We start from the raw sequence: 13,962 nt of genomic DNA on the forward strand, positions 1-13,962 counted from the left end.
TATCAAGAAAATAAATTATGTAGGGCTAGTTCATACCAAAACATGAACAGTTTGATTAGAAATAGTGCATTGTGTAATAAGATTAATATACAGTCTACATATGCTGTAAAACACCGAAAATTATGGGTATTAATTTGTATTATGTCAGTATTTTGTATTTTTCATAAACTGACCAAGACAGTTGTCAGGAAAGTAAATGATGTAGGCCTAGTTCATACCAACAACATGAAGAGTTTGATTAGAAATAGTGCATTATGTAATACGATTAATATACAGTCTACATATGCTGCAAAACACCTAAAATTATGAGTATTCATATTTGTATTATGTCAATATTTTTTATTTTTCATAAATTGACCAAGGCAGTTGTCAGGAAAGTTAATGATGTAGGCCTAGTTCATATCAACAACATGAACAATTTGATTGGAAATACTCCTGTATTGATTGAGAGTGTAATATAATTAATGTGCAGTCTAATTTCTTCAAAAATGACTATGGATAGAAATAATTGCTTAAATGGAGAATGGCTCACACATTTGCCTATGACAAAAAAGGTTTGGTATCATTTTCAGCAATATAATTCACACTTACCTTACGACAAGAGTTGTGTTGGCAAAGCAAATGTTTTATCACCAGATAATGACAGTGGAATTTACTTTGACATTTACAAACTCTAGTTTTTTTCACAATGAAATTTGTCTTCGTTAGATTAGAGAACTCGTCCAACCATTTGTTAACACTGTTTTCATCACATAAATTTATTCGTAACGAGCACTTAAATTCACCTTCACCAATAACATCTGCGCCTAACTTTTTGTATGTAGACCTATATATACCAGATGGTAAATACGAATCTAATTCTTCATGCGCCAAGACGTTTTCAATCGCTGAATCATTAAAATGTGTGCTTTTAGTAGACTGTAAACAACATTTACTCGCCATATTGTGTACTAGATTCACATAGCTGAGCAGCGCTGCCACTGCCTAGATGTGCAGCGTGTCTCCTATTGGACAATGCTCTTTGACTCCATCCATAGTTGCGAATTCGCATTACACATGTGAAATACGCGTCCGGCTACAATAATCCTTTCAGCATTTAATACAACATCATTTAGAGTATTGAATCCTTGTTTTAAAGTTTACGCGTACTTGCGCATTTATCAGTAATTATTTTTTTTAGTGGTGGGGCACCGGTAACGTGGCAGCAACTGTTCAATGTTTGGCTTAACAGCAGAAAATAATAATGGAATAAGGAAGTTTTTAATTACTGTATGAGTGTTTTAGGCCTGCAAAAATATTCTCATGATATCGAATATCAGGTTAAAAGAATATTGAACACATTTTTACCTAACCTTAACACACATACCGTAGATCAGAACACAAATCTAGTAGCTGGACAAAATTAATAACTTCTCTCCTATTTAACGGATTTTTATGACACTTTTTACAGGAGTTACAGGTAGAATATTGTTTTGTCTGATTATGTTTTAATAAGAGGAACTGCCCCTTTATAGTGGTGTTTTTTTTAGCCACATTAATCATTTCTCTCCTATATAATATATTTTATAAAACTTTGTACAATTAAGCCTGCAGGTACCTTACAGATGTAATTAGAGTTCGTACACAAAAAAGATATGCTATAATCTTGTATAAAATTTCATAAAAATCTGTTATGTTGGACAGAAGTTAATTTTGTGAAAGTGCACCCCTATAAAGGGGTAGTTCCCCTTATGGAATCGCAAATATAGTTTGTACACAAAAAATATAATATTTTACCTGTAATTTTCGTTCAATGTTTCATAAAATTAGTTAGATAGGAGAGAAGTTATCAATTTAGTCTAAAACCACCCTCAATAAAGGGGTAATGCCTCTTACACAAACGCAATCAAAGTTTGTACACAAAAAGTGTGCTACGTATAAGGTTTGTACAAAGTTTCATAACAATTCTTTAGAATGCAGGGACGTTATTAATTTTGTTCAGCTAGATTTGGGTTTTGCACACTGTGCGTCGTTCATAAATGATGACGGTTGGATTAATGACGCAATGTCAAATACCGGCCGTCCCGTTGGTTAAGAAATGTTAGTTATGAATAAAACTTGACGTGTATTATCAAACTGCGAATTTTTATATCACATGCTTAAAAACTGAACGCAGTTCGAAAATGAAGTATGCGATATGCTGCAACAATTTTGAGGCACATAAATGCTTGTGAACGTTTTGAGAGAGATCTTGCTATAAAGGTAAAGTCAACCATATCAAGGTCTTGGTGACGGGAGGTTAAGGCTCCCATTTTTACAGACAATCAGCACTAGATGGCAGTAGGGATGTCAGTCTTACGTGCCACCACCTTTACCTCCAAGGAAATGCTCCTGATAGAATTAGATCAATGAAGAAAACTCATGACCTAATTGGTAATCAAACACGCGATCTTCCGGCTTGCAATGTTACGCCTAAACTACGACACTATTGCATGCCTCCAAGATCTTGCTACAAGCAATGAAATTTCAAAGGATATAAAAAAGAGTTTCTTAAAATAAACATAGGGTCTATTTAATTGCAAAATATTTGGAGTTTATAATAAAAGTGAAGATTTTTATCTATGCCTCTAATTTCAATTTTGATCTTAAGTTCCGTTAATTAGAATTGGAAACAAAGTTTATGATTTAAAAATATGGAAGAATGAGGGAGAAATTCTGTAAACTATTATAGTTTGGAAACCACCGCACAAAGTACAGTAGAAAGTAAAATGAATCTTTCAAGTGTAAATACCTATACAATATAGGGTTACAGCATAAAAACGTAGGCCTATAGGCCTATACGTCTCTTCCAACTTAGTGGGGAGGGACATAATAGGCCTATGTTAAAATTCTGAAATAAGTTCTCTCACAATCTTAATAGTAATGTGAAAATAACTGATTGATATGTTAACGTTATTTGTCGAAGAAACACTTCAATTAATTGAATGTGTTTGTAAACTGAAATCAAGCGTTAGCAAAATTTGACGCTTCACAACTCTAAACAATACGTATTCCGATATAAAATTCGTATAGTCTTCCAATGAACAGGTTTTTATAAATTGTTATGTATTTAGCTGTTCTGAAAATTTCGAAAAAAAAAAATAGGAATTTAAATTATCTCATTATAAATAGAGCCACTTCTAAAAGAAGAACAGTGCGGGTTACGTAAAGGGAGATTAACATCTACTGTAATGCAATCTTCATCCTAAAAGAGATTGTAGAACGAAGGATCGAATTTAATCTACCAACACATATTATGCTCTTTATAGATTATGGGATGGCTTACGATAAAGTGGATAGAAATAAGTTAATTAAAATTTTAGAAGCTATACAAGTAGACGAATTCTTAATTAATGCTATAAGACATTGTATAAGGATGCCTATATACAGACACTTCACAAACAAATTCAGATTTAAGATAAGGGTACAGCTTATTCCCACTTCATTTCATATATGCATATAAGGACCACATAGTGAAACTATGGAAAGTAGAAAACTCAAGAGGTTTGAGAATTGGCCATAACAGACAACTAGGAACCCTGTTAAATGCGGATGATCAGGTTCTGAATTCTGATAATGAGGATGGACTTCAAAATTCTCTAAAATATCAGAAAATATTGCTACTACATACGATATGCACATATCCATTGAGAAAACAAAAGTTGTAGCATTTTAAGGAAAATATGTAAGAAGAGTAAAAATAATAATATATGATAAAATTATAGAATAAGTACCGGTAAGATCCTTTAAGTACCTGGATGCCTGATAGCAGTGGCGTAGCGTCAATGTAAGCTAAAAAGCTCAGATTCCCCACTTAATAACTCCATAATAAACCTGCAGTTTATGAACAAAATTATTTATTAATTTTAATGCAATTATATTTACGAGTTAAATGTTGTGATGCGTCAGCTCAGGATGATTAGTGTTGCTGCAGTAAATATGAAGCCTGCACACACCAACTTCCAATCCCCTCCACTGCGCTACAAACAGACTCGTTTCTTTCACTCATTCTTCTGTGTAACCCTCCCCGCAGATTTTCCATCCCTTTCTAACTAAACTACCCTCGTCGCAAGGCTCTCAAGAAGCTAGCTTTGGCATTGGAAAGAATTTAGTTGCCGAGTTATCCCTTTCGTGAGGTGTGTTCAGTTGAAGTGTTAGTGTGCACTGCGACTCATATAATAAATAATGAGTGAAATAACAGTTCTTGACAATAATTGATGTGGTAAAAAATAATCTTCTGATAAAGATTTTAACGTTGATTGACGTAATTATACTAACACTGAATGTATTGACCGTTAATGTTGTGATTTCTCTAAATATGACAGAGCGTGAGCTAATGTTAAATTATAGCTTTACCGTAAAATGGGGTAACTTTGCACCATCTATGAAAAACGTTTTATATAGATCTAGGGGTGTTTACGTGAACCAAATTTTTCTGTTCAACACTTCCACCAATAGATGGTATATGTGTACAGTATTTTTCCACTTTTAGTGGTCATAGAATTAGTTTATGATATTTCTATACCTTAACAAGAGAACGTGTGCATAATTTTATTGAAATATAGATCAAATTAATTACATTTCATCAAAGATGGTGTGCACAATCTCAAGATAAGTTATACGTGTAACTGTTCCTTATTCATACATTTAGACTTTTTAGTTTCGTTTGTGCAGCTGTTTTGTTGGCAAATGGTGTTACAGAATAATTGTCTAATCAAGGTCAAAGTGAATTTGAGGCTAAATTGGGGTTACTTTGCATAATAACACAAACGAAGATTTTTTTGAATTTTGATTGCATAATTTTAAGTTGAGGACCTTCCATGAAGTTTAAAAACGCTTATTATAATTCACACTTTGTATTACAGCTAAATTACTTGAATTTGGTTTTATTTTTATTACATATTAAAGTTATACATGGTCTCTCACTGCCAAACTTGGTAACAATCTCCAAATATGCCAAAGGAAAATGCTGAGATGGATACAAGTGCAAATGACCTGAAAGGGAGAGTATTATGGAATAAGAATGGGAGGATGTAATTGGGAGACTAAATCACCCAAGAAAGTGTTAAGAAAGGGCTTGCTTATATTCCATTCCAGAACTTGACACAAAATAATACGTAACATTTTTTTACAGTTATTCACGTGCTGTTGCCTCGACTTGTAATTCGAAAGATTTTTATTTATTTTATTTTAGTAGGTTATTTTAGGACGATTTATCAACATCACAGGTTATTTGGCGTCTGAATGAGATGAAGGTGATAATGCCGGTGAAATGAGTCCGGGGTCCAGCACCGAAAGTTTCCCAGCACTTGCTCATATTGGGTTGAGGGAAAACCCCGGAAAAACCTCAACCAGGTAACTTGTCCCGACAGGGAATCAAACCCGTCCCACCTGGTTTCGCGACAAGACGCGCTGACCGTTACTCTACAGGTGTGGTTCGAAAGAACTGAGAATATTTTTAAAACAATATTTTAGAAGAAGAATGTGACCACTTATATTGAAATTCTGTGTAGTTTTTTCAAAATAGTTTTGTGCGTGTTACTATTTATAGCAGTTTTTGAATCTGTGTTTCCTTTTTTTCTGTTTCTGATACAGTATATTTCATTGTTTAACACGTGTATGGTGCAATGTAACACCAGCAGTGGCAAACTTAGCACCGCCCCTCTTAAAACTCTGGTGGTGCAAAGTGACCCCCAACTATGGGTAACTCTGTACCAGTTTTTGGCAGATTATAAATTTCAAAAGACATTTATTTCCGGAGATATGACTGGCTAAATACATTCCCGGATATCCCGAGAACGTATAAAATAAATGCCCATCTCAAAATTAGACATTTAAAGACTACATACAGACTGAAAACAAATTTTTAACTAGAACATGGTGCAAAGTTACCCCATTTCACGGTCTGTGTTTATTTGATAGAGATATTTATAAATCAAATCATATTTTACTACCATTCGTGGTCATGTATTATTGCTGTTATTTATGAGGTTCCAACCAATCTTCGGACTGCTGACTTGACATCGACTATTATTTATTTTAAGACTACATTTTGCAATACGTTTCCTCATACATGAAAGACAACTTGAGTTAGCTTCCCCTGGTCAAAATTTCATGCCTGATAGTCAATGTAAGGAAACAAGAAATAGAAGATCCCATCCAAAGGTATAACTGTGTTAATGAAATCCTGAAAAGAAACTTTGGCAAAAAAATGAGGAAAGAAGTATTGTTCAAATTTTAAAACGTAGCATGTACAGTACTATTATATTATGTAAATGAATCTTGGGTCCTAAATAAAAATGAAGAAGGAATTGAAGCTGCTCAAATGCGATTTTTGAAAAATGGAGAGGAGAGGAGAGGAGAGGAGAGGAGAGGAGAGGAGAGGAGAGGAGAGGAGAGGAGAGGAGAGGAGAGGAGAGGAGAGGAGAGGAGAGGAGAGGAGAGGAGAGGAGATTGTGTTAGAAATGACACATCCGTCAGCAATTGGGAGTATAAAACATTATTACAGACATAGAAACGTACAGAAGGAAATAGAAGAATCATGTAGGCCTATATAGAATGACAAAATATAGATTTACCTAGAATTATAACTTGTTCCATGTAGATTCAATTTGGATTTATATAACAATAGCAAGTACCTGAAATTGACGAAAGATGCCCTTGAATTCTCAACCACTGTCTGAGCTCTACCAGATCTTCTTTCTTTAGATCTGGATTTCTTGCCAATTCATCTTCTGTTTTCATATGTGTTTCACTCATCGTTATCTTCACCCGTGGTATTGCAAGCTGAAGCAAATACATTTAAAACGCGTATGAGAAGACACATTTTCTGCTTTTCTTGGCATTACTAAATATTTTCTTAGCATTGAAGCACGCTAAAGAATAGTGTACAATTTTAATTTTGTTAGACGTAGGATGTAATTTTTATGAAATTTAAAACCAATTAAACTTGGTAGGTTCCGAGCCAGAGGTTCACGAGCGCACCTGGCACAATACACTTCATATGAAACTACCAATGCCATCTTGAAAACTTAATAAGTGTACACGGAGTGCCTTTCACCGGAATGACAATGTTATCGCGACCATGCACAAAAATATAAGAATTTAGTGATCAAAGTCCTTATTTTGCCACTAACATATTTTTTGTGCTGTAGTTGTACTACATACAATATAAATAAAAAATCATAAAAGTTGATTATATATATATGTAAACAAATACAAACTTTACACCGAAAAGTAATGAAGAATTTGGATGTCACTTACTAAAATAAATTGCCAATAGAATAACCAATATCATTAACACAGCTTTAAGTTTTAACCAATCCTAATCTAACGTAAAATACCGTTTGCCAGGAAGCAATTTCTTTTATTTACTTACTTATTACTTATTAATTAATTCTTTAATTCGTTCGTCCGTACGTCCGTCCTTTCATTCATTCATTCATTCATTCATTCATTCATTCATTCATTCATTCATTCATTCATTTACTTATTTTTTATTTATTTATTTAGCTACTTATATACATATTTAAATAACTACTTATTTCTTTAATTATTGCATTAATAATAATTCTTTATTTATATTTAGACTACCTTATTGTTTATACATTCATTTGTTTATTTATTTATGAACTAAGTTATTAGTGAAAAAATAATTAAGGACTGTTGACTAATGCTAAAAACCAACCGGAACTTTTCTTGGCGCAGTTGCTAGCACTGATTTTAAATGACGACATATGTCCACATCGGACTCTTACAAGCAAACATTCTGATGGGGGGGGGGGGGGCAGATACAAAAGTTAATTTTTTTCTTCCATCATGTTAATAATGTCGAAATAAGTGATTATACAAATTTTGGCCACTCGACCGCAATTGCGAAGGGGTCCAGAAAGTGATTCTCCCTGGGGCCGTTTACAGATAAAAAGCACAATTGCATTGAAAGATTTATTGAAACAGATACAGACATTTTTGCGCTACTTATCAACCTATCCCCCCTTGGAATTGTGATATTTGTCTTACCATGGGATCAATTTTTCTATCCTTGTGTCGTAAAAGTTAGTCGCCTAGGGTGCTATGCATAGACATTTCGCTAGCCCGCGCTACGAGCGTGCTAAACTAGCCCCGGCTATCGACTGATTACTTGTACAGGATTCATATTATATCATATCGCTAACACTGGTTTATGAATACGAAAAACGTTAGTTCGTTGATCATTCACCGGAAGCCCACGCTAAGAATGTCTATGAATATGGCCCCTAAGATCGGAACTAGCGTTTGACAGCCGACTGCACCTCTCTGTCGATCCCATGATACGACAAATGTCTCAACTCCGGTGGGGAATTTGTTGAAAAATAGCTGAACAATTGCTGTATATGTTCCAATAAATTTTTCCAGTGTAATTGTGTTTTCTTTCTGTTAACAGCCCCTGACGAACTTAATTTTTTAAAGCCCTCGTAATTGCGGTCGAGTGGCAAAAATTTGTATAAGCACTTCTTTTGACATTATTAACATGGTGGAAGGAAAAAATGTAACTATTTTATCTGCCCCCATCAGAATGTTTGCTTGTTACTTCCGAAAATCTTCACAACTAAAAATATTACTATTTTTCGGTTACTGAAGTTATAGAAGACAAAAATCTTCATTACACTTATCAATAGAAAATTACGTGCTATAGAAACGCAATATATATATATATATATATATATATATATATATATATATATATATATATATATATATATGCATTTTTGTTGTTGCGGACTTTCAAGATGGAGAAATTTAAAGTTAAGAAATTGTAAACATAGCAAGTAAAAAATTGACCATTATTATTAAACTTTCAAATATTAGTTAAGTTATGTTGTAGGGCTACCGTACCTCTGATGCAGGTTCTGGCTGATATGTACAGATATAGGCTATAAGTAAAACTTAGAGCTCCCTTCGAAAATAAAATAAATATGTAAGCCTTACACTGCCAATTAATGGACCAGTTAACATTGTCTAAATATGGTAGTGTTCAAAGTTTGACGAGATGATTTTGTGTATTTAGACTCTCCCCAGTCATCTATCAACAAACTAACATGATTTTGTAGCCACCGGCGCAGCTTAGTCGATTAAGGCGCTTGCCTGGCGATCCAGAGTTGCGCTCGGGAGCGGTTTCGATTTCCGCTTGAGCTGATTACCTGATTGGGTTTTTTCTGAGGTTCTCCCCAACCGTAAGGCAAATGTCAGGTAATCTATGGCTAACCTTCGGCCTCTTTTTACCAAATACCATCTCCTTATTACCAATCCTATCGAAGCTAAATAGCAGAGTAGTTGATGACAAACTAAAAAGAAAACATAACTTTGTAAAAGGAATTATTCTATAATAAAAGTTAAGGAAGCCGATTATTTTTATGTTGAAAAATATGTCATTATTTGTAAAATGGTTTCTCGTGAAACGCTCAAATAAGTAAATAGGTTTTAATTGCATATCTAAATTCCGTCAAAGCATTATTGAACTATTTAGGTCAGACGTGCTCATGGTGGGCAGGAATCTGGCGCGGGTCACCACAAAAACGCTATATAGTATACTAGACTCACACGGAGCGCTGATGTCCTGTCCAAAATTGAAACCTGTCTGCGCATGTTTACGCCGCCATGATACTGGTAGACACAGTGGTAAACACGGTAGTGGCCTGCTTGTGCTGTGTTTTGTCTCGGGTGTTTTTTGTGAACACTGTGAAAATAATGTAAATTGTGGTGATAACATTATGAAATTTTATGTCTTGTAAATATTATTTAGTTGATATGAAGTGATGTGCTTTGTAAATAGTGTAAAATGATAGTTTCCTGCGCGGCATACAACTGCAATAACACATGGCTTAGAGGTCAGGAATTTCTTTTCACAAGTACACAAGCTTTAAAATAATAAAGTTGAATTCTGGAGGCTACATTGAAACTGTAACATATGTATATTTTGGATACCGTAGTTGAAAAAGTTTACAATTAGGCAACAATCTATCTTTACAGGTTCCCTTTGACGAAGCCCGAGCTAGGCTACTTGCTAAGTGGCTTGTTGCTATTAAAAGAGATAAATTTGTGCCTTCACCTTACGTAAAAATATTGTGTTCAGCTCATTTTAAAGACACAGAGTTTTGGAAAAGTAATGACAATAGAATTTTGAAAGATGATGCTGTACCGTCCCTGTTTAATTTTCCAAGCCATTTGCAAAAGGTACGATATATTATCTCTGTTGTTACACTATCAGTATCATTAAAAATCAATCAGTAGTTTACGACAATAAAGAATACTTAATTGTTAGTACATCAGACTGTACAGAAATCCCACCGAGTGAATTATTTAGACTTACACATTAGATATTAAACAAAGATAACTTTTTGTTTTTATTATGTAAATTAATTTATCTGCAAGATAATAAAAATCGATTCAAAATCTATATGTGGATAAATAAATAAATAAATAAATAAATAAATAAATAAATAAATAAATACATAAATAAATAAATGGCTATAATAGCTAAGCCTACTTTGTGAACTTATGATTCAGGGTTCATGATCAATATGTATAGGCCTAACTAGACTAATAAATTAGCCAGCCGTGGGTTTGATCTTGTTGGAGATCATGCTATGTTTCAGATGTAAGGAAATGAATACATAATTTCCTGTGGGAACTAAATATCACTAATGGGATTCTAGGAGGGGGGAGAGAGAGAAAAGTTTATATTATCTGTTCAACCATCTTTTGTCGTTTAACAGCAAATATAGTTCACATACAAATAACACTTTTATATTTTGCCTTATATATATATTATTAAAAAAGCAAGGAATGTTATCTTATTGATATTACATATGTGCATAAAATTACGTACTATCACTCCGCAAGCAATGACATATATATATATATATCCACTCATAAAAAGTAGGCTATGTTTTTTTATTTTGCATAATGTGATTATATTTAGTTTTTACGTCTTCATGTTACCTATTATTTGCAATGTATTAGGTACCGGTAGGCTACTATTTACAATTGATAGCATTCCCTTTATTAATATTGGGGAATGACTTATAAATGCAATGTAATTTTGCTACATTTGCGCATTATATTTTGCGTGATTACTTACGTCCTGTGGTCTAAAAGTACCGGTAATATAATTTTCGATTCTCTAAAACTTAACAACAGGTCTATCCTGATTATCACATATTTTTTTTCACTTAAGAATTTTGATTATAATAAGAACTTGTGTAATCAAGGTGCATGTATTTACGTCTTGTGATCTAAGAGTAATGTATGTTAATATAATTTTCGATTCTCTGAAACCTAAAAATATGCTGATTAACGTAAAATTATACATTCTATAATGTGTATTGTGTAGGCCTATTTATGGATGTATGAGCATGTTTCCTATCAATTGCTGCGTACGTATTTTCTTTCCTTTATTGCTCTGACCCATGTCAATGAAGCTTTGAATATATTTATTTCGTCCTAATTTTACATTAAACGTCGAAAATGGACATAATCTGTCAATTTTAGATCATCACAGCGTTGTGCTGGTTGTGTGGAAGAGAAGGCCTTACGGCCTTAACTCTGCCAGCTAAAATAAATCATTATTATTATTATTATTATTATTAAATTGTGTGATTTACGTACTGCTATTATGCGTCTGCTCTCCAACATCATGGCGCCAAGCGCAACGTTCAATTTGCCCTCCTCGTTCCGCGCAGCCGAGACTGTAGGGACTTTGGTCACCAAGATTGCGCCAATTGTAATTGCGCCAAATGGGTTGCTGTATATCCGTATTGCGTTTGCGCCAGTAACTCAAACGTAATATGGAACTTTCTTGTTCATAGATTGGTTAAAAAAATATTTAAGATGTTACGATACGATACAAAATCTTGGTTAGTGGAGAACATTGGTTGCAATTCAGTTACAACTTCGTGAACTCAAGTAAGGTTGTTGGTAGTTTCGTTATATGGTGACGTGGTTCTCTGTAGATTGCTTCTCGTAATAGTTTAACGTCAGTGAAATGCAATACACTAGCACAAGGCTCTGGATTCTCATTGAATGTTGTAGATATTATGGTGCCTAGATTTTCACTTAAGTCACTAGTTGCTTTTCTTTTACACGACGCACGTATTTTTTGCCGTACGAGATCTCTTTCATTACTTTGGTGCTTATGGCCACCTAAAATTTTCGTTTCACTGTTTAAGATTATTATTTTGGCAGGACAATTCTTCACTGTACAACGCCAACGTATACGTCCATCTACATATATGTACGCCTTGTGAAACTTAAAACCATCTCTTACAAGTAAGTTCTGTCCTCTATTGCTGCAACTTTGGACTACCTCCATGACAACCTTCACTAGTCACTAGTCTCCCTCATAATGTTTATGTCCTCCCACTCAATGGTACTACTGAAACAAAACACGCCACCTGGGTATCGTGCACTAGTAGATTTCGTGTTCTACCAACTTAAGAAAAATGAAAATACTTACCCAAAACTGTCGTTGGCACAAACCCATTACCCTTAAATATGACCGTACTTTTCAATTGCAAATAAACAATAAATCTGGCGCAAACGCATTGCACCCATCTGGCGTGCCCTGGGCGAGGTGGGCATTTAGGACTGGGCAGGCGAGGAGTTCAGTGGCTGCCACACAGTCGCTAATCTCCTAATTTAGGGGTTCTTAACCGTGGAGATCCCTGTATGGGCTTTAGAGTGTCCGTGAAATTCACATATAAAATTAACATGTATACTCACTATATTGTTTCAACGTAAAAAGCAGAAGCGTATCTAAAATTGTATCTAATTTCTTTAGACATTTTTCTAGGGAGGGATCCATAGCTTTCACCAGATTTTCGAAGGGGTCCGTGATTTCAAAAAAGATTAAGAACCATTGTCCTTGTGGGATTGACAAGAATATTTGATCACATTATTCAATATTAGCCTATGTCTTTTAAAATATTAGAGAGTTATATTTATAATATATTTACATTATCTAAAAAACAAACTGTTTTTCTCTGTGAATTTTCTTTTATGTTTTTGAAAATAATATTTAATTACATAATTTCAATTTGTATTTTCAAATTAGTGACTTCTTTTTACAATACAGTTGCATTAACTACACAAAGAAAGCCTTTCAGCTCATCTCTACCAGATAAGATAGATAGATAGATAGATAGATAGATAGATAGATAGATAGATAGATAGATAGATAGATAGATAGATAGATAGATAGATAGATAGATAGATAGATAGATAGATAGATAGATAGATAGATAGATAGATAGATAGATAGATAGATAGATAGATAGATAGATAGATAGATAGATAGATAGATAGATAGATAGATAGATAGATAGATAGATAGATAGATAGATAGATAGATAGATAGATAGATAGATAGATAGATAGATAGATAGATAGATAGATAGATAGATAGATAGATAGATAGATAGATAGATAGATAGATAGATAGATAGATAGATAGATAGATAGATAGATAGATAGATAGATAGATAGATAGACGGATAGACGGATAGACGGATGGACGGATGGACGGATGGACGGATGGACGGATGGACGGATGGACGGATGGACGGATGGACGGATGGATCGATGGATCGATAGATAGATGGATAGATGGATAGATGGATAGATAGATAGATAGATAGATAGATAGATAGATAGATAGATAGATAGATAGATAGATAGATAGATAGATAGATAGATAGATAGATAGATGGATGGATGGATTGATAGGTAGATAGATAGATAGATAGATAGATAGATAGATAGATAGATAGATAGATAGATAGATAGATGGATGGATGGATGGATGGATGGATGGATGGATGGATGGATGGATGGATGGATGGACGGACGGACGGACGGACGGACGGACGGACGGACGGACGGACGGACAGACAGACAGACAGACAGACA

General features: G+C 34.1%; 1 protein-coding gene across 4 annotated transcripts in view; it reads right to left on the bottom strand.

Annotated features, from left to right (window-relative positions):
- The window catches only part of LOC138698155 (alpha-tocopherol transfer protein-like), a 171,753-nt gene that overhangs the window by 118,562 nt on the left and 39,229 nt on the right, over positions 1 to 13,962 (bottom strand). For all 4 annotated transcript variants that reach the window (XM_069823899.1, XM_069823897.1, XM_069823898.1 and 1 more), the window contains one exon: positions 6,657 to 6,804. In XM_069823899.1, the coding sequence (XP_069680000.1) occupies positions 6,657 to 6,777 (121 nt within the window). In that variant the 5' untranslated portion in view covers positions 6,778 to 6,804. The remainder of the gene's footprint in view (positions 1 to 6,656; positions 6,805 to 13,962) is intronic.

This window comes from Periplaneta americana, chromosome 4, assembly GCF_040183065.1.
Source record: "Periplaneta americana isolate PAMFEO1 chromosome 4, P.americana_PAMFEO1_priV1, whole genome shotgun sequence".
In the NCBI taxonomy this organism is placed as follows: domain Eukaryota; kingdom Metazoa; phylum Arthropoda; class Insecta; order Blattodea; family Blattidae; genus Periplaneta; species Periplaneta americana.